The sequence below is a fragment of the Panulirus ornatus genome, chromosome 20 (assembly GCF_036320965.1).
Source record: "Panulirus ornatus isolate Po-2019 chromosome 20, ASM3632096v1, whole genome shotgun sequence".
In the NCBI taxonomy this organism is placed as follows: Eukaryota; Metazoa; Arthropoda; class Malacostraca; order Decapoda; family Palinuridae; genus Panulirus; species Panulirus ornatus.
Window position 1 is genome coordinate 78,351,053 of NC_092243.1, and position 22,000 is coordinate 78,373,052.

At 41.4% G+C, this 22,000-nt stretch overlaps 1 protein-coding gene across 2 annotated transcripts in view; it reads right to left on the bottom strand.

The window, feature by feature from the left end:
- Positions 1 to 10,081, bottom strand: part of defl (Integrator complex subunit 7) — a 180,755-nt gene extending 170,674 nt beyond the window's left edge. For both annotated transcript variants that reach the window (XM_071675335.1, XM_071675334.1), the window contains exon 1: positions 9,792 to 10,081. In XM_071675335.1, the coding sequence (XP_071531436.1) occupies positions 9,792 to 9,888 (97 nt within the window). In that variant the 5' untranslated portion in view covers positions 9,889 to 10,081. The remainder of the gene's footprint in view (positions 1 to 9,791) is intronic.
- Between the last annotated feature and the right edge of the window lie 11,919 nt (positions 10,082 to 22,000).

Below are 22,000 nucleotides of genomic sequence, written 5' to 3' on the forward strand. Positions count from 1 at the left end.
AGTGAAAAAGATTTTGTGTGATCGGGGCCTGAACATGCAGGGGGTGAAAGGAGGGCAAGGAATAGAGTGAATTGGATCGATGTGGTATACCGGGGTTGACGTGCTGTCAGTGGATTGAATCAGGGCATGTGAAGAGTCTGGGGTAAACCATGGAAAGCTGTGTAGGTATGTATATTTGCGTGTGTGGACGTATGTATATACATGTGTATGGGGGTGGGTTGGGCCATTTCTTTCGTCTGTTTCCTTGCACTACCTCGCAAACGCGGGAGACAGCGACAAAGCAAAAAAAAAAAAAAAAACTATGTAGCATTTATGGATCTGAAGAAGGCATATGATAGGGGTGACAGAGATGCTTTGTGGAAGGTTTTAAGAGTATACAGTGTGGGAAGTGAGGTGCTAGAGGCAGTGAAAAGTTTTTAACAAGGATTTAAGGCATGTGTATGAGTGGGAAGAGAGGAGAGTGGTTGGTTCCCAGTGAAGGTCAGTTGGCAGGGGTGTGTGATGTTCCCATCGTTGTTTAATTTGTTTATGGATGGGGTGGTTAGGGAAGTAAATGCAAGAGTTTTGGAGAGAGAGGCAGGTATGCAGTTTGTTGTGGAGAGGAACTCGGAAGTGAGTCAGTTGTTTGTTGATGACACAGCTATAGTGGCTGATTTGGGTGAGAAACTGCAGAGGTTGGTGACTGAGTTTGGAAATGTGTGGGAAAGGAGAAAGTTGAGAGTAAATGTGAATAAAAGCAAGGTTATTAGATTTAGTAGGGTTGAGGGATAAGTTAACTGGGATGTAAGTTTGAATGGAGAAAAATTGGAGGAAGTGAAGTGTCTTAGAGATGTGGGAGTGGACTTAGCAGCTGATGGAACCATGGAAGCAGAAGTGAGTCATAGGGTGGGGGAGGGGGCGAAGGTTCTGAGAGTGAAGAAGAATGTGTGGAAGGAGAGAGTTATCTCGGAAAGCAAAAATGGGTATGTTTGAAGGAAAAGTAGTTCCAACAATGTTATATGGTTGCAAGGGTTGTAAAGAGGAGGGTGAATGTGTTGGAAATGAAATGTTTGAGGACAATATGTGGTGTGAGGTGGTTTGATCAAGCCAGTAAGGAAAAGGTAAGAGAGATGTGTGGAAATAAAAAGAGTATGGCTGAGAGAGTAGAAGAGGGTGTGTTGAAATAATTTGGACATATGTAGAGAATGTATGAAGAAAGATTGACAAAGAGGATGTATGTCAGAGGTGAAGGGAACAAGGAAAAGCAAGAGACCAAATTGGAAGTGGAAGGATGGAGTGGAAAAGATCTGAGCAATCAGGGCCTGAACATACAGGAGGGTGAAAGGCATGCAAGGAATAGAGTGAATTGGAATGATGTGGTATACCAGGTTCGATGTGTTGTCAATGGACTTAACCAGGGCATGTGAGGCATCTGAGGTAAACCATGGAAAGGTCTGTGGGGCCTGGATGTGGATAAGGAGCTGTGGTTTTGGCACATTACACATGACAGCTAGAGACTGAGTATGAACAAATGTGGCCCTTTCTGTCTGTTTTCCTGACACTACCTCGTGCATGTGAGGGGGGGGAATGCTATTTCCTGTGTGGTGGGGTAGCAACAGGAATGGATGAAGGCAAGCAAGTGTGAATATGTACATTGTATGTATATATGTATATGTCTGTGTATGTGTATGTATAAGTTGATATGTATATATATGTATATGTGCATTTATGTATATATACATGCGTATATGAGTGGATGGATCATTCTTCGTCTGTTTCCTGGTGCTACCTCACTGACATGGCAACAGCAATCAAGTATAATAATAAAGAAAAATAATAATATAATAACAATAATAAACAGTACTTTATGTATTTCTTAGTCTATCATTACTGATTTTGGCACATCCTCATAATTACTAAATTAATAGCTGAATGGTGGTAAAATGATTAATGTATTGATTTATTATCCATTCTAATTCCATAAACACAGAACCACATATGAGAGGAAAATCTATAATAATGTGAAATGATGCCACGTTGGCCCAGAGATCGCCATCCAGCCTAATGATTGTTGTTGAGTGATGACTCGATGGTTGATAGCTTTACTAATTAACTTCATATACTGGGTATGTCTTTTTCCATAACTGCACATGAAATATGCATGAATACATTCTTATGATAGAATTAAAAATAAAGAGACTAAAAAACCTAGTCAATAAAAAGACTGAAAATTGAAAAAAATCTACAGGAAACAAGTAACAGAATGATACCATAGATGCAAGCTGGTTAAAACAGTATATATTGGTTGTACAATGAACCATAACTTACAAAAGAAATGCATGGAAGTGATGAGAAATACATAATTTTCACTTACATAGCATTAAATGTGACTATGAAGGTGAGAAATACTTAGAAAAGCAAATGGATTTGTATGTAGCATTTATGGACCTGGAGAAGGCATATGATAGAGTTGATAGAGATGCTCTACGGAAAGGTATTAAGAATATATGGTGTGGGAGGCAAGTTGTTAGGAGCAGTGAAAAGTTTTTATCGAGGATGTAAGGCATGTGTACGTGTATGAAGAGAGGAAAGTGATTGGTTCTCAGTGAAGGTTGGTTTGCGGCAGGGGTGCGTGATGTCTCCATGGTTGTTTAATTTGTTTATGGATGGGGTTGTTAGGGAGGCGAAAGCAAGAGTTTTGGAAAGAGGGGCAAGTATGCAGTCTACTGTGGATGAGAGAGTCGGGGAGGGAGTTAGTTGTTGTTCACTGATGATACAGCTTCTGCAGTTTCTCACTCAAATCAGCCAACAGGTGAGAAACTGCAGAAGCTGGTGACCGAGTTTGGCAAAGTGTGTGAAAGAAGAAAGCTGAGAGTAAATGTGAATAAGAGCAAGGTTATCAGGTACAGTAGGATTGAGGGACAAGTCAACTGGGAGGTAAGTTTGAATGGAGAACTGGAGGAAGTGAAGTGTTTTAGATATCTGGGAGTGGATTTGGCAGCGGATGGAACCATGGAAGTGGAAGTGAATCATAGGGTGGGGGAGGGGGGCGAAAGTTCTGGGAGTGTTGAAAAATGTGTGGAAGTCGATAATGTTATCTTGGAAAGCAAAAAATGGGTATGTTCGAAGGAAGAGCAGTTCCAACAATGATATATGGTTACGAGGCATGGGCTATAGATAGAGTTGTGTGGAGGAGGGTGGATGTGCTGGAAATGAGATGTTTGAGGACAATATGTGGTGTGAGGTGGTTTGATCGAGTAAGTAATGAAAAGGTAAGAGGGATGTGCGGTAATAAAAACAGTGTGGCTGAGAGAGCAGAAGAGGGTGTTTTGAAATGGTTTGGTCACATGGAGAGAATGAGTGAGGAAAGATTGACAAAGAAGATATATGTGTCAGAGGTGGAGGGAACGAGGGGAAGTGGGAGACCAAATTGGAGTTGGAAAGATGGAGTGAAAAAGATTTTGAGTGATCAGGGCCTGAACATGCAGGAGGGTGAGAGGCATGCAAGGAATAGAGTGAACTGGAATGATGTGGTATACCGGGGTCGACATGCTGTCAATGGATTGAACCAGGGCATGTGAAGTGTCTGGGGTAAACCATGGAAAGTTCTGCGGGGCCTGGATGTGGAAAGGGAGCTGTGGTTTCGGTGCATTATATATGAAAGCCAGAGACTGAGTGTGAACGAACATGGCCTTTGTTGTCTTTCCTAGCACTATCTTGCACACATGCGGGGGAAGGGGGCTGTTATTTCATGTGTGGCAGGGTGGTGACGGGAATGAATAAGGGCAGACAGTATGAATTATGTACATGTGTATATTTGTATATGTCTGTGTGAGTATATATGTATATGTTGAGATGTATAGGTATGTATATGTGCATGTGTGGATGTGTATGTATATACGTGTGTATGTGGGTGGGTTGGGCCATTCTTTTGTCTGTTTCTCTGCGCTACCCCGCTAAAGCGGGACACAGCGACAAAGTATAATAAATAAATAATAAATGAATATGATGAACATAAAACATACTAAATGAAGTGTTTAGTCAATAACAACATACATTTCAGCCCTGGAGGTGAGTTGTAACAGTTATACATCATTTACTTAGATAAGTGCTTAGCGGTACAGCATAGCACTGATATTGATGGATTAAAAATTGCATATGAAAAACTGCCATTATAATTTAAGCTTTACAGGGACCCATATATCCCTCCTTGGACCTACTCACAAACATTCCCAATATGTTGACTTTTTCACACACTAAGCATTTCAACAGATATAAAAAGAAAATAAGAAATCCATGAAAACTGAAAAAATCAAACGGGAATGTAGTTGTAATTTCAATTCATAAAGTCAACCTTACTTTTTCAGGTAGAGTAAATTAATACCCTAAGAATGCAGGTACAGTACTGGGGATGGTATATGAGGCTATGATGTCAAGCAAGAATGATGTTAATAATCTATGATACAACAAAACCTTTCTATCTTGAAGTACACTCATCAAACAAGAATACAAAAGACATCTAGAATATAATTTACAATGACTTTACACATATAAGGGTATTACCTCTAATTCTGAGGAGGGAAGAAACAACACAGTAATAATTCAATCCATGTTATATATAATGTATTGACTATGTAAACTGAATAAATACTTGCTAAAGACAGTATAAGTAGTATAGGCAGCAGGTTAGCACAGATACAGGTCAACTCTCGGTAACTTTTAAGAACAAGGCTGGCAGGGTCCAGTGCAGGTGACAAACCCAAAACAGATGGAGAACTGTCTCTCTTCCACTGCTGCACACACAGACATTAACAGTGATAATACAAGCATGCATACCAACAGTTAAAAAAAAGGCAAAGTCAGTCCAGAAATCAACTCTAAGGAAAATAAGGAGAATAAACACTTAATTGCCAAGTTAGCAATACCAGGATACAAACTTTTTACAAAAGATCACTTATACAGGGTAGGTGGTTGAGTATTGATCTAAGCTGATAACAATCTTAGTGCTATTAAGATAAGCAAAGTAGACACACACACACTTATGACACTCTTTATAATGATATTACCAAATTCAAAAGTAAAATACATCTCCATGTCATTTACAGACCTCCTAGGCAAAGAGATGATAAAATGCTATACAATGAAATCAAAATTATAGTAAACAGTAAAGAAGTTATAATAGTAGGAGACTTCAACAGTCCAAACATAAACTGGAACACATCAACAGGTGACCGAAAGGGAACAAAACTAATGGAACAGATGGAAGATGCTTTTCTAGAACAGTTAATTATAAAACCAACTACGGTAAAAAAACATTCTTGATCTTGTCCTCACCAGTGGCACAAACTTAATCATCTCTTGCGAAGTAGGCGTGAGTTTGTCAAACAGCGATCATAGTTTGATTAGATTAGAGATAAATCTAGACTATGAAATAAATTACAATAAACTCTTGATCCCAGATTACAGGCAAGGATATTTTGAAAACATGAGACAAAAATTCCCAGTACCAAATGGACAAACTTCTTGATGTTCACAAAGTAGAAGAAATGTGGAATAATTCTAAAAACACACTATTCGAGATTGAAAATCAATATATTCTGTGAATTAGAAGAGAACTTGCAATATTTCAAAACCATCATGGATGAATAGGAGAACAGAGGGACAAATTTGCCAAAAGAAGAAAACATAAAAAGAAATTAAAATCAATGGGAATCGATGAAGATCACAAGGAATCAATCAATATCCAAAGAGAGTGTAAGATGATCATGAGACAGAGTAAATCTGAGGAAGAAAAAGAATTTCCTTGAAAGTTAAAAATAATCCACTGGAATTCTTCAAAAATTAAGACAAAGGAAAACAGTAAAAGAAGGAATTGGACCATTATGAAATGATCATGACACACTTACGACAAGGAAATGGCAACCATACTAAATTGTTACTTAAACTCCGTATTCACAACTGAAGAAACAGTTCGAATACCACAGTCACTGAAACTGTTTCAAGGTTCTGATGAAGAGAATTGAAGGTTTAAGAAATAATGAGCTCTAAAGTACTTAAATATTTACCAGGACCAATTAAATCCTAACAAATGTAACGGCCCTGATAACTTAGCTCCATGATTTTTAAAAGGTCAGGAGACAGATAATATACCCCATAACAAAAATATTCAGCAAATCTCTATCAGATGCTCAAATGCCAACTGACTGGAAACTAGCAAATGTTACTCATATATATATAAAAGAAGACAAAAAGTGTGCCTTGAACTACTGCCTAATTAGCCTTACATCAATGTTAGGTAAAATGAAGGAAAATATATTACAAGATAAAATTGTCACATTTCTAAATCACAAAATTATGTCAGACAACCAACACAGTTTCTGCAACAGAAGATCTTACCCGACAAATTTGCTGGAATCTCTTAATCATATTTGTCAAAATAGGCATGAAAAAGTACCCTCTGATGTAGTATATTTAGATTTCCAAAATGCTTTTCATAAAGCACCACACGAGAGAATTTTACAGAAACTCAAAGCACACGGAATTGGATTACCGGAAGAAAGCAGCGTGTAGTGTTAAACAGTGAAGCCTCAGATAGCTAGACGTAATGAGTGGTGTGCCATAGGGGTCAGTCCTAAACCTAATTCTTTTCATAATATACATCAATGACCTACAACTCAGATCTCCAAATAGGCTGACAATACTAAACTAGGAGGTAGAGCTGTAAACTGGCGGGACTATGAAATTATTTGAACAGATCTTAACTTTCTAGCAGAGTGGTCAGACACATGGCAAATGAAGTCTAATGTAGACAAGTGAAAAGTTATGCACTTTGGAGACAAGTATATACATTACGACTACAAACTATTCAGAAACTCTCTCTTTTTTTATTTTTTATACTTTGTCGCTGTCTCCCGCGTTTGCGAGGTAGCGCAAGGAAACAGACGAAAGAAATGGCCCAACCCCCCCCCATACACATGTATATACATACGTCCACACACGCAAATATACATACCTACACAGCTTTCCATGGTTTACCCCAGACGCTTCACATGCCTTGATTCAATCCACTGACAGCACGTCAACCCCGGTATACCACATCGCTCCAATTCACTCTATTCCTTGCCCTCCTTTCACCCTCCTGCATGTTCAGGCCCCGATCACACAAAATCTTTTTCACTCCATCTTTCCACCTCCAATTTGGTCTCCCTCTTCTCCTTGCTTCTCTAACTAAAGTAACTAAAGTAAATGAAGAAAAGGACCTTCGAGCTGTCATTAGCAACGATCTGAAGTACAGTAAACAGTGTCAAGCAGCAAGTAAAAAAGGCAACCAAATGTCAGGTTTCATAGCCAGGTACATAGATTAAAAGAAGAAGAATAATTGAAGCAAGTACAAAGTCGTGCGACAAAACTGATCACATCCCTTAGAAATCTGGCATACAAAGAGAGGCTAAAATGATTGGATCTCTTCTCCCTTAAAAACGTAAACTTCGAGGAGACAATCCAAGTGTTCAAAATTCTGAACAAGTTTGATAAAGTAAATCATGAACATCTTTTCAAAATACAAGAAAATATGGTTACCAGGACAAATGGAATAAAACTCAAAACTAAAGGATGTAAAGACATGAGAAAAAGCTTCTTTTCCTACATGTGTGTTGAGTACTGTCATTTAGACAAGTATTCTATAAGTTCAGGTATACTCTAAGAAAAATGCCAAAAATAAACCGTATAAATGACAGTGGTAACAGCAACAGTAGAAGGATAATATGCAGAAGATGGGGAGTCAGTGATAGCTTAAAAAACTGTTGAGCAATTGCATTTTCTTGTCAAGTTAAACTTTTGTTTTACCAGACCACCCAGTCATGAGTCAATCATGCCTCTTGTTGTTCGTGTTTCTCATGTAAACAACAGGCATATCTATAAAAAGTCTGAAACTACAGAAACATCTTCAGAAGCAATGGAAACATGTGGAACAAGGTGGACTTTATCCTTATATAAAAAGTAAATGTACCAAAACACTGTAAAGATGAGGAGGTGATGCCACCGCCTAAGATGTGTCAACTCCAGGCCACTTTTAGCACCTGTCAATACCTTACCTATACACTATCACAAGTTTATCTCTCACTAATCAAGATAAAGCCAACATCACTTGATTCTTTGTTTTTATCATTCTTTTATGATGTATTTGCATAGAATGAGAAATACTTTTCCAAATTCAACTTTATCATTTTGCTATTTAAGATGTCTGTTTTGGGTGATCAATCTGGTAAGATCAGTAAGGCAAAAGAACTAGTTTTTCTTTGAATGGCTACAGATCATTTCTTGTTTTTATATCAAAAACTGTTTTGCAGCTCATCTGAATACAACTTAAGTAATCTGGATGGCATTCTCTGTGTACATTTTGGATGCTTTTGGCTGATATTGGCATGTTTCCATGATTTGTCATACCAAAAACATTCTCTTGGAGTTCAGTGATTTTCTTGTGGAGACTTAAAGAGTACTTGTGAATTCAGATAGCAAATATGGTATTGGCCTATACAAAAATCCAAGAGGACTGCAGCATGATTGGTGAAATACACCTGTATTACTGTGCAAGACCCAGTTGACTGATGAATCCTTCCGGATTCTGTTTAATTTAGAAGGAGCTCAGTGATGGAACTATCCTCCCAGATATTGGATTAACTATAAGCTCATTTAGGCAACTAAGACTTAGACTGTTTGTAGATTTTGGTCACCCTGTAGTGCTTACAGTAAAGGATCATCAGATCAGGGGCACCACAAAAATAATGTGGATTTGGATGAATAGCATAGCATAGACTCCTTATACTTAGTAATATACTTGGTGAAAGTGATTTTGACCAGGAGAGCATGACTCGTTTTTGTTACACTTTTGAATTCCCTATGAAAAATGATGTTAACTGTAAGATGATTTGGTAAAATGTGCAGTAAAACTCAGTGAAACATTATCACAAATCAACAGAACTTACAAATATCTCACTGAGTATCAAGCAGAACTTAACTTACTAGCAGAGTGGTCAGACTTAACATTCAGCTTCATATTCCAAAATATACCAAAGATAATCTTTATATTCCATCTGCTATACTAGTTGTATTCACTTATAGACAGTAAACATATTTAAAATACACTAAACACACTTAAGGAGCAAAATATCCAAAAATTAAATGCAAATGGTATTATAACATTCACATTTTCCTCATCAAAATATCAAGAATTCAGAATGTTCAGGGAAGTTAGGTGAGGTTTTTATTGATTCTATTAATTGCTAGAAGTGATTCCCTTACTTTTACATTGCATTTTCGAAGATAATCATAACCCCACACTATCATTTATTATCACAATATAAAATATAATGCTCCAAATCACACTCTTCTTGTCTAAATCACTTCCACAGGGTATAGGGACTTCACTGATATGCATTACTTCCAAATTCACGTTATTTCAGTGGTGCCCCTAAACTAGTACTTTTCTGCACTTACAACTACACAGCAGAAAATCTGGCATCACATCATCGTGCTGGAAATCACTATCTTGAATAATAAGAATACAAACAAAAATGCAATGACTTCCTAATATAAACATCACTATCATTAGCAGACCAAGTCTTCTGTAGTATCATTAGTGTATTTCACTGACCCTACTGCTTGCTTCTTGGACTTGAGCAGATTGTAGTGAATTTCGTTGAGATTAGAGTACTAAATTACATCTTTCCTCGTCGCGTCATTATTTACTGAAACATTTTTCTGGGCTGACTTCCGAAAGTCATTAGGATTCTCCTACACCCTTAACCACTCACCTCTGTCCAGTTCCAATAAGGCTGAATTACCATCCTGGTCTTGCTCACTCAAACCAATGTCGGGAAATGATACTGGCCTTGCTAAAGCTGTTGCCATTATTACGACGCTCTATTACAGGTTCCTTGCTGTTGATGCTTCAGTGAAGGTCTCTTCTTTAGCCGACTCAGCACTGTAGGATCTGTACAAAGGCATTCTCAGCCAAACGGCCTATTTATTTCTCTAAGAGGTTCGAGTTGTGAGACTATTTGTTTGTTTACATGTGGCTCTGCTGATGGCCCAGCGGAGGCTGAGGCAGAGATCGCCGGCCTTTCCAACAATAATAAGCAAAAAGTAGTAATAGTACTATTATACTAATGTTCTAAGGTATAGAAAGAAAATAACAGCTAACACGATTATTTTAAATTATTTTCTATGTCTACAGCCAATTGAATTACTAATGTTATTCCTCAAATAAGTCTCATTATGTATTATATAATCAATATGCTACAAGCCTACGACGTGCCTAAGTGGCGGGGCTGTAGGAAATGCTCTAAGTACTGGCCTACCAGATGCTGACACCATCAGTAAACGCCATCACTATACTGCAATATAGTACACAATTGCGGAGGACAATACCACTACATGGTTTACTGAAGTTACCACAAACTGAAATGACAGAAAATTATAAACATGTCAATTAAAGTCGATAAATATGCCTTCACTAAATGTGCTTTATTCGCATCCTATACAGGGTGTAGCCACGTATTTGATACATCAAATCATCTAATGTCTAAATTAAACTGTGTTGGTCTTAATGAAAATTCTGTACCTTGGTTTCAGTTACATCTGACATTTAGAACGCAGGTCGTAGATGTTCAAGGTACGCTTATGCTACCGCTTTAACGTTACCCCACAAGGTACCATACTATAACCTCCTCTGTTTCTAGATCTTGTTGTAGACTTAGTGTAGACAGAACAAGGCAAACATCTGCCTTACGCAAATGACCTGGCATTGATGATATATATAAAAAGATTCTATAAGTGATTGAAAATCCTAAGTGTGGAGATGGAGTCACTTCGTAGATGATTAACAGAAAATTCATTGTCACTGCCTTTACGTAAAACTGAGTCCATCTTATTTGTCTCAAAGCAACACAAAGCTAGTTCCATAAAGCAATCGTGTTATTCTTTTCTATGTTGAAGGCTCCAGTCAAGGACAAAAGTCCACATCAAGGCTGGGCCTTAATTGAAATATTGAGAATTATGAAACGGGGAAAAAAGACGAGAGAAAGTATGTACAAGTTTTGGAGGAAGTGAAAAACCTATCTTTTGAAATGTCTCCCCTGATGATGTGATTATTACACGAAAGTGCACTTGGGAACTTATCGTGTTTCATTTTCCCCGTGGACTCATAAGAATATCTTGATAACGCGAAAAAAATGTGATCTTTTCCAAGAAAGAAGAAAGTTAAGAGTAAATGTGAATAAGAGCAAGGTTATTAGGTAAAGTAGGGTTGAGGGTCAAGTCAATTGGGAGGTAAGTTTGAATGGAGAAAAACTGGAGAAGTAAGGTGTTTTAGATATCTGGGAGTGGATCTGGCAGCGGATGGAACCATGGAAGCGGAAGTGAATCATAGGGTGGGGGAGGGGGCGAAAATCCTGGGAGCCTTGAAGAATGTGTGGAAGTCGAGAACATTATCTCCGAAAGCAAAAATGGCTATGTTTGAAAGAATAGTGGTTCCAACAATGTTGTATGGTTGCGAGGCGTGGGCTATGGATAGAGTTGTGCGCAGGAGGGTGGACGTGCTGGAAATGAGATGTTTGAGGACAATATGTGGTGTGAGGTGGTTTCATCGAGTAAGTAATGTAAGGGTAAGAGATGTGTGGAAATAAAAAGAGCGTGGTTGAGAGAGCAGAAGAGGGCGTTTTGAAATGGTTTGGACAAATGGAGAGAATGAGTGAGGAAAGATTGACCAAGAGGATATATGTGTCGGAGGTGGAGGGAACGAGGAGAAGTGGGAGACCAAATTGGAGGTGGAAAGATGGAGTGAAAAAGATTTTGTGTGATCGGGGCCTGAACATGCAGGAGGGTGAAAGGAGGGCAAGGAATAGAGTGAATTGGATCGATGTGGTATACCGGGGTCGATGTGCTGTCAATGGATTGAATCAGGGCATGTGTAGCGTCTGGGGTAAACCATGGAAAGTTCTGTGGGGCTTGGATGTGGAAAGGCAGCTGTGGTTTCGGGCATTATTGCATGACAGCTAGAGACTGAGTGTGAACGAATGGGGCATTTGTTGTCTTTTCCTAGCGCTACCTCGCACGCATGAGGGGTGAGGGGGATGTTATTCCATGTGTGGCGAGGTGGCGATGGGAATGAATAAAGGCAGACAGTGTGAATTGTGTGCATGTGTATACATGTATGTGTCTGTGTGTGTATATATATATATATGTGTACATTGAGATGTATGGGTATGTATATTTGCGTGTGTGGACGTGTATGTATATACATGTGTATGGGGGTGGGTTGAGCCATTTCTTTCGTCTGTTTCCTTGCGCTACCTCGCAAACGCGGGAGACAGCGACAAAGCAAAATAGCAAAATAATAATAAAAGTGTATGTATATATATTTTTTTTTTTCTTTTTTGCTTTGTCGCTGTCTCCCGCGTTTGCGAGGTAGCGCAAGGAAACAGACGAAAGAAATGGCCCAACCCACCCCCATACACATGTATATACATACGTCCACACACGCAAATATACATACCTACACAACTTTCCATGGTTTACCATAGACGCTTCACATGCTCTGATTCAATCCACTGACAGCACGTCAACCCCGGTATACCACATCGATCCAATTTACTCTATTCCTTGCCCTCCTTTCACCCTCCTGCATGTTCAGGCCCCGATCACACAAAATCTTCTTCACTCCATCTTTCCACCTCCAATTTGGTCTCCCACTTCTCCTCGTTCCCTCCACCTCCGACACATATATCCTCTTGGTCAATCTTTCCTCACTCATTCTCTCCATGTGCACAAACCATTTCAAAACACCCTCTTCTGCTCTCTCAACCACGCTCTTTTTATTTCCACACATCTCTCTTACCCTTACGTTACTTACTCGATCAAACCACCTCACACCACACATTGTCCTCAAACATCTCATTTCCAGCACATCCATCCTCCTGCGCACAACTCTATCCATAGCCCACGCCTCGCAACCATACAACATTGTTGGAACCACTATTCCTTCAAACATACCCATTTTTGCTTTCCGAGATAATGTTCTCGACTTCCACACATTCTTCAAGGCTCCCAGAATTTTCGCCCCCTCCCCCACCCTATGATCCACTTCCGCTTCCATGGTTCCATCCGCTGCCAGATCCACTCCCAGATGTCTAAAACACTTTACTTCCTCCAGTTTTTCTCCATTCAAACTTACCTCCCAATTGACTTGACCCTCAACCCTACTGTACCTAATAACCTTGCTCTTATTCACATTTACTCTTAACTTTCTTCTTTCACACACTTTACCAAACTCAGTCACCAGCTTCTGCAGTTTCTCACATGAATCAGCCACCAGCGCTGTATCATCAGCGAACAACAACTGACTCACCTCCCAAGCTATCTCATCTCCAACAGACTTCATACTTGCCCCTCTTTCCAAAACTCCTGCATTCACCTCCCTAACAACCCCATCCATAAACAAATTAAACAACCATGGAGACATCACACACCCCTGCCGCAAACCTACATTCACTGAGAACCAATCACTTTCCTCTCTTCCTACACGTACACATGCCTTACATCCTCGATAAAAACTTTTCACTGCTTCTAACAACTTGCCTCCCACACCATATATTCTTAATACCTTCCACAGAGCATCTCTATCAACTCTATCATATGCCTTCTCCAGATCCATAAATGCTACATACAAATCCATTTGCTTTTCTAAGTATTTCTCACATACATTCTTCAAAGCAAACACCTGATCCACACATCCTCTACCACTTCTGAAACCACACTGCTATTCCCCAATCTGATGCTCTGTACATGCCTTCACCCTCTCAATCAATACCCTCCCATATACTCAACAAACTTATACCTCTGTAATTTGAGCACTCACTCTTATCCCCTTTGCCTTTGTACAATGGCACTATGCACGCATTCCGCCAATCCTCAGGCATGAGTCATACATACATTAAATAACGTTACCAACCAGTCAATAATACAGTCACCCCCTTTTTTAATAAATTCCACTGCAATAACATCCAAACCTGCTGCCTTGCCGGCTTTCATCTTCCGCAAAGCTTTTACTACCTCTTCTCTGTTTACCAAATCATTTTCCCTAACCCTCTCACTTTGCACACCACCTCGACCAAAACACATAATATATGCCACTCTATCATCAAACACATTCAACAAACCTTCAAAATACTCACTCCATCTCCTTCTCACATCACCACTACTTGTTATCATCTCCCCATTTGCGCCCTTCACTGAAGTTCCCATTTGCTCCCTTGTCTTACGCACTTTATTTACCTCCTTCCAGAACATCTTTTTATTCTCCCTAAAATTTAATGATACTCTCTCACCCCAGCTCTCATTTGCCCTCTTTTTCACCTCTTGCACCTTTCTCTTGACCTCCTGTCTCTTTCTTTTATACATCTCCCACTCAATTTCATTTTTTCCCTGCAAAAATCGTCCAAATATATATATATATATATATATATATATATATATATATATATATATATATATATATATATATATATTACCCTTACATTACTTTCTCGATCAAAACACCTTGCACCACATATTGTCCTTAAACACTCCATTTCCAACACATCCACCCTCCTCCGCACAACCCTATTTATAGCCCATGCATCGCAACAATATGATATTGTTGGAACTACTATTCCTTCAAACATACCCAATATTGCTCCGAAATAACGTACTCTCCTTCCACACATTCTTCAACGCTCCCAGAACCTTCGCTCCCTCCCCCACCCTGTGAATCACCTCCGCTTCCATGGTTCCATTCGCTGCCAAGTCCACTCAGAGATATCTAAAACACTTCACTTCCTCCAGTTTTTCTCCATTCAAACTCACCTCCCAACTAACTTCTCCCTCAACCTTGCTAAAGAAAATAACTCTTATTTGCATTTATGCTCAACTTTCTCCTGTCACACACTTCCATACTTAGTTACCAGCTTCTGCAGTTTCTCATTGGAATCAGCTAACCCTGCTGTATCATCGGAGTACAACAACTAATTCACTTTCCAGGCCCTCTCATCCTTAAGAGACCGCATACTCGCAACTCCCTCCAAAACTCTTGCATTCACCTCCCTAACCACCTCATCCATAAACAAATAAAACCACCATGGGGACATCACACACCCCTGCCGCAGACCGACCTTCACTGGGAACCAATCACTTCCCACTCATTCTACTCGTACACATGCCTTACACCCTTGCTAAAGACTTTTCACTGCTTCTAGCAGCTTACCTCCCATACCGTATACTCTTAATACCTTCCACAAAGCATCTCTATCCACCCTATCATATGCCTTCTCCAGATCCATAAATGCCACGTACAAATCCTGTTTTTTTTTAAGTATTTCTCATACAAATTCTTCAAAGCAAACACCTGATCCACACATCCTCTACCACTAATGAAGCCACACTGCCCCTCTCCAATCTGTTGCTCTGTACATGCCTTTGAATAATAATTGTAAAATTTCAAGCTCAAACTTATCTACAGAAACCCCCGCAATTTCGATCCAAAAACTGAAAGTACTTCTTGTGTCGGCTTTGATACAGTGTCATTTGGATATTATGCTTCAATTAAGGTATAATGACCTCAGTAAGGCCAGGATGCACGTTATGCAAAATTACATCATAAGATATGCTTAACTCTCCTCCTAGAACTCATAAAGGTTTTGGTCAACTTAGTATGGTTCGTATTCTCGCAAAGAAATAAAGTAGTGCATTTATGATATGGACATATTTATATTATCATAGATGGTCGTGCCCAAGAAAATATGAAATGTAATATTATCATGGTTCATATTCGGTACAGGTACGGGGCAAGAGTTGGTGATTCATTTTGTGTTGTACTCAGGTTAGAATTCGTTTATGTGTAACAACATAGCTTATGTAATTGTAATGAGGAAAATTAGCTGGTTGATCAACGGTTAGCGACTTGGTTGGCGACTCGGCGTCGTCTGAGGGACGCTGGCCATGAGATGACATTACAACACCAAGAATAGTACGGCAGGTTGTGGCCTGCTACCTTATGTCACGGACGGTTACAGTGAGGTGAAGGTATTCCCTACGGAGAGGGAATGTGCCAAGTGAGATCTACTCAGTTCTGTGGAATGGCATAGCTAGACTGTGCAGATATTGTGACTAAGCTGGAGGATCACATGGTTACGAGGAAAGGACAGTTGGACTTAGGCTGGGTCCCAGAAGTGAATTACACTAGAGTTACGTAGATACACAGACCCAAGGTCCAAGCGAGGTGGTCTAGCCTTAACACAATAAAAAAAAAGAAAAAAAGAAGAGACCCCCTCGTAATCAGTAGAAGAAAAGGATAGCAAGGCAAAGACTCTCCCCTCCCTCCATTCCCTCCAGCACACGCCTGCAGGAAAATAGGCATAAATACCTTGCAAAATTAATAAGTCATAAGTAAATCTTTATACAAAAGTCATGCGGTAAAATGAGCATGAATACGTCATGCACCCTATCACCAACGATATGCATCCCTTCACTTTTTCTTACCAAAGCAATACTAAGAATAACTTTGAGCTCCAGCCTTTCGACTCATCATGCCTATATCATTCCTGATCTTGAATGAGAAAAATTATCAAATATACTCTCTCAAAGTAGGTGACATGGGTTAGTCAATGTTAGTATGATACGGCAACTTGGTCAGGGAGAGATAAGTAGTTGAGAAGCTAGCATGATATACTACTGCGTTATGATGACTGATTAAATGAATTATTCAATACCGGAGAGAGACAAGTGATGATCAAGCCTAGTTTTGAAGATATTAAGGGCGCTGCTCTGAACACATTTTCTAGGAGCTTATTCCATGCATCATTAATGTCGTTTGTAAAAATCAATACTTCGTACAGTCCAGATTAACTCGGTGACCTCTGTTTTCATCCATTTTCTCTCATCGGTAATGCTGGCGCCACTGAAAAAAAAAATCAGTCAGCATTGTTGAATCCTTTATGCATCGAAACATTCCATTAATTTGCCATAGAGGTTCCTCTTGCTTAGGGAGAACAAGTTTAATTCTCGCAATTTCTCCTCATATGGTTTGTTACACAAGGAAGGAATCAATTCAGTTACTCTTTGCTGCACTGCTGATTTAAGAATGTCCTTTAAGTTGAGGGCCCAAAACCACTGCATAATTGAGGTGTGGTCCAAATAGACTTGTGTATTGTGGCGATATCACATCCTTGCTTTTGTATATAAAGTTTCTTTTTATAAATCCAAACATCCTATTTACCTTCTTGGCAGCTTCTTTACAATGCTGCGAGAATTTAAAGTTATTGGAGACAGTGACTTCTAGATCCTTACACAAGGGGTGTCCTTGTGTAAGCTGACATTTCTTGACGGTAAATGGCATTTGCCATGTACTAACCGTGGTGAGGCAGATTAATATGTTGTGAAGAGTGAGTGTTGGAGCAATACTTGGACTGTGGCTAAGTGGTGCTGGTGTTAATGGGTAAATGTGAAGAGAAGTTTATGGACGGAGGCCATTAGGGTAAAAGCGTGTGAACTATCAATCTGATTGCCACAATGTAAGAGCGATGTAAGATATACACGCATACCACTAATTCTTTATTAGCTATCTAGTTTTATCATTTCACTGTGAGTTGCATCATGTGTTTACGGGGTCACTGCTTAGTGTGTAAGAACCAAGCACAAGGTATTGTTCAGTCTTGTGTAACATGTAAAGTGGACCTGCAGACGATGCAAAGAAGAGTCAGCCAGTCGCTCAAACAGGTGATGATAAGCTGACAGGTGTGCCCAGACAAAAAGCTGGGCTCAGCACTAGTCAGCGACGCACTGGCCAGCATCATCACTGTCCACCACTAGTGTGTTTCTTAGTGTGTCATATGACCATAGTCCAGAGTACCTTAGACATACGTGCTTATTTTTTAAATAAAACTGTAAAGGCCATCTGATCTTCACTGAGTACAACGGAACGAAGTCCCGATCTCCTTACCAACCCAACCTGACAACAGTAAGGTTTGGCCACATTGACCTGTGTGTTGTAATCCAAATTAAGTAAGTTACCAGGCGTTATGTAAATTAGTGAACACCCTGGATGTAAACAATTTGTAGACTTCTGGAAATAATGTAGTTTATGTTGGGAATAAAGTCTCAATTAGGTTTGAAGGCAAATTCACCTGTGTATTTATTGTTTTATAGTAGGCAGAGATTATTCGTGTCATACTCATTTCGTAAATAAATAGATTATTGTTGTTTCAGTGACCTTTGCAGGAATTCATTTGTGAGTGAGATAAGGCTATTGTGTTACTTTTGTTTGAGTGTAGTTTCGCTTCATTACAGGATTGGTAGCAGAGTGTGGCCGAGCATGGCATTTTGGGTTAATCAGCTTGACTGATTCCTGCATGTGTTTAGTAGTATATACAGCAGGAAGAGTCATATCAATATAACGGGGGTGGGGGAGAGGGATGGTTCCCCACTGCCTGAGGAGAACAGAGATGTATGTACCTGTACCACCACGGACTGAGGAGGCCCTTCTTAATTTGACTAACTAACTGGCCCTCGTTGTAGAAGAATTAGGGCAAAGGATGCCTGGTGTTATGGGTTTGTAAGACATTGTACTCTCCCGATCAGCCCTCATTATTAAGAAACTCTTAGGAAGGTCGGGACAGACCAAGCAATCAGATGATTGGGTAAAAGATGCAGAGGAGAATTTAGAGGAGGTAAGTTTGCAGGGTGAGGCCTGATGCACACTATAGCTCCGCTGACGGTTCGCTCTTGCTCCGGTTAAATATTATTACATGTATTTCAATGAGGACATGCACACTATGGCTCACGGTTTGCTCTCGCTCCGATCACGCGCAAGCAACGATCACCCAAAAGATATTTTGATTAGAGCGAGGGCGGACCGTGACCGAGCGAGAGCGACAGTGCATTACCCAACTCTCCAGTCTTAGCCAGGTCATCATTTATCATAATAAATGAGGAAGAATACGTTTTGTGTCTTACCCGAGACACACTACCAGCTTGTGTCTTGGAGTGATGGCTTCTCTGAAGGTTGGGTTTGCCTTAGATATTTCCTCCTCAATTTTTGACAATCATTTCGAAGATGCCGATTTTCATTCGAAAGTACTGAAACAATTTGCTCTCATCATCATCAATCAGATGAGGATAGAGGGTGCGAAATTCCCCCTCTAGTTTTATCTCCTCCAACATTGGATGGAGGCAGCCAAGTTTTCCCTTTTCTATTTTGTTTGTTTCTTTTTCCTCATTGTCCAGGACTATGGAGATCATAGCCAACTCAGAAAAAAAAAATCCATCTTCTCTCACTGCCAGATGTACTGACACGTGACAGCCTGCCACAAAACTAGACTGGGATGACCGTTGCTTGAGCGTGAGCGGAGCGGTAAGTGTGCATTACCCATGACTGAGCAGAGCGAGAGCGTCCCATGTGCGGAGATATAGTGTACATCATCTGGCCAGAGGAAGCAGTGACCTATTTGTGTGGATTATTGGAGCGACTTGCCTTAACGGGTTCTCAACAGGCGTGTGAAAAATCCAAAGGAATTGTTTGATTGCAGGAGGCATTTGGGATGAAGCTAAGTTCAGCAGCCGCAGGATGGTACGTGGAGTATGTTGATACGTTGAGGAAGATTGGGGGGAAATGCAGAAAGTACAGGAGAGAGACGCAGAAGAACGCATGTGGTTTTCCATAGTTGGTTTTGTAGTAATCTGAGAAATAGGATATCTAGAGCGTCGCTGCGAGAGTGGTGGAAGAAACATCCCAGTGCATCATAGGAACAGCTCGTTCAACGTGCAGATGACAAAGTGAGGGTGAGGGAAGCGGAGCGGATACTCAGAGAGGAGGAGGAGTTGAGAAACAGCTGATACCTGAGAAGGTGGCCAGAGGCGTACGTGGAAATGTTTCCACGCCATCCTATGTTTTGTGTGGTCAACAGGGGGATGGATGGTGGACATCAGTGTGAAAGATTGAAAGATCAGGCATCACAGGGTCCGGTAAACGGTTGACCTTGAGTGATGCGGGTCAGTCCTCACGGAAAATACATGTGGCCTCTCCCGGGTTGAGTGGGGAGTCTAAGGTGAGAAAGTTTAGTTGTTCGGGAAGACACCTGGGATCAACGTGTCGGTGAATGGTGTTTGGGTGCAGTACGGCTGATTCGGGAGCGGAGATCAGTTAGTGACAGAAGCCTTGCATAAGGAGTGGCCTCTACCTCAGCAGGTGCTTAGGATATGTTCGCACAGACTTAAAGGCAGAGGAACAGCTTATAAAGGATTGTGGGTTATTTGTGAAGAAGACCACTGGAGATGAGGGAGTGGTCCAGGGAACCTGGTTGCGTGTGCTATTAGTGATGAATGGCTTGGCAGAGTTGTTGCAGAGTTAGCGGAGCACCTGCCGAGAGGACCTGCAAGCTGAAGTGCAGAGAAAGTGGGGTAGATGCGTCCGTCCTGCTGTGGAAGTAAGGCTTAAGGTGACGCGGTAACCACTGGAGTGGGCTGTAGTGCACCGGCAGCAGAACCTGACTATCCCTATCAGGACATACATTATGTCGACGTATGACCGAACCTTCACTAACATCGAAGGCAGCAACGGGATGTCGGATAAAATAGATATGACTCGTGGGGTCAAACAGGGTGACCCATTATCACCGATTCTCTTCAACCTTGTGACTGACGAGGGAATCGCAAGGGTGAAGGAGACCGGTGTGGGGGTTAAGTTGGGTGACTAAAAAGTGTCAGCATTGGCTTTTGCCGATGATTTGGTCCTGGTTGCACAGACGCCCACTGGCTTACAGAAGGCAATGGACGTGATGGCTGCGACCCTCGCCGGGAGGGGGGGGGGGGCTTCAAGTCAACCCAGGGAAGTGTCGTACCCTCAGCATGGAGGTCGACGGCAAGCGTAAGACTTGGTACGTCAATAAGAACAGGACGTTCCAAGTCTTGGGCAGCGCTGTCTGATCCATGAGTGCTGAGGACGAATACAAGTACCTCGGGATTCTTGTCGGGGCCGGGGGTCTGCTTAAGTCCTACGGGGCTCTGCTAGAAGAGGGGCTCCGAAACATCACCAGAGCCCCTCTAAAACCTCAACAGCGGATTGCGTTGCTTGTGGAGCATATAATGCCCAAGCTCGTGCATCGACTGGTGTTGGGGGAAGTATATGACTCAGTTAGCACGCATGGACAGGCAAGTGCGAGTGGCGGTCCGCCGCTGGCTGCGCCTAGCCCATGACGTGCCCTGTGCATACTTCCACTCGGCGGCAGGAGACGGTGGGCCGGGTATACCAGACTTTGTTTCAACCGTCCGACTAAATAAACAAGCGCGGTTCGAAAAACTACTTACCTCGACCGACCCAGTGATTCAGGCGGGTGTCCGGGAGGCTGCAGTGTTGAGCAAGCTGCAGCGCTGGTCTGGACCCGCATGCATTGCTGGTCGACAGGCGGGTGGTAAATCCCAACGCCAGCACGTATGGAAGGCCAACCTGGTCAGCACCGTCGACGGTGCGGGCTCTCGCTCCATCTGCCGCTGTGCCTCAGGTGAGCAGATGGGTGAACAGCGGGAACCGTTTCCTGTCAGGCGCTGATTATGTAAAGGCGTCCAAGTGCGGATAGGCGCATTACCCACCCCTGCCAGGGCGTCCAGAGGCCGGCCCGAGATCAACGGCCTCTGTGACACCTGTCACAAGCCAGGTACGCTGGGGCACATCGCACAGATGTGCTCTCGTACTCACGGCGGGAGGGTAAAGAGGCACGACAACATCTTTGCCTATTTGGCCGGGCGACTGAGACAAAGGGGTTATGAGGTGTTCTGCGAGCCGCGGGTGCCAGACAGATAACACTATGTGGTCAGCTGGGTGTCAGACAGATAACACTATGTGGTCAGCTGGGTGTCAGACAGATAACACTATGTGGTCAGCTGGGTGTCAGACAGATAACATCGTAATTCAAGGATCATCAAGAAGACGTGTGAG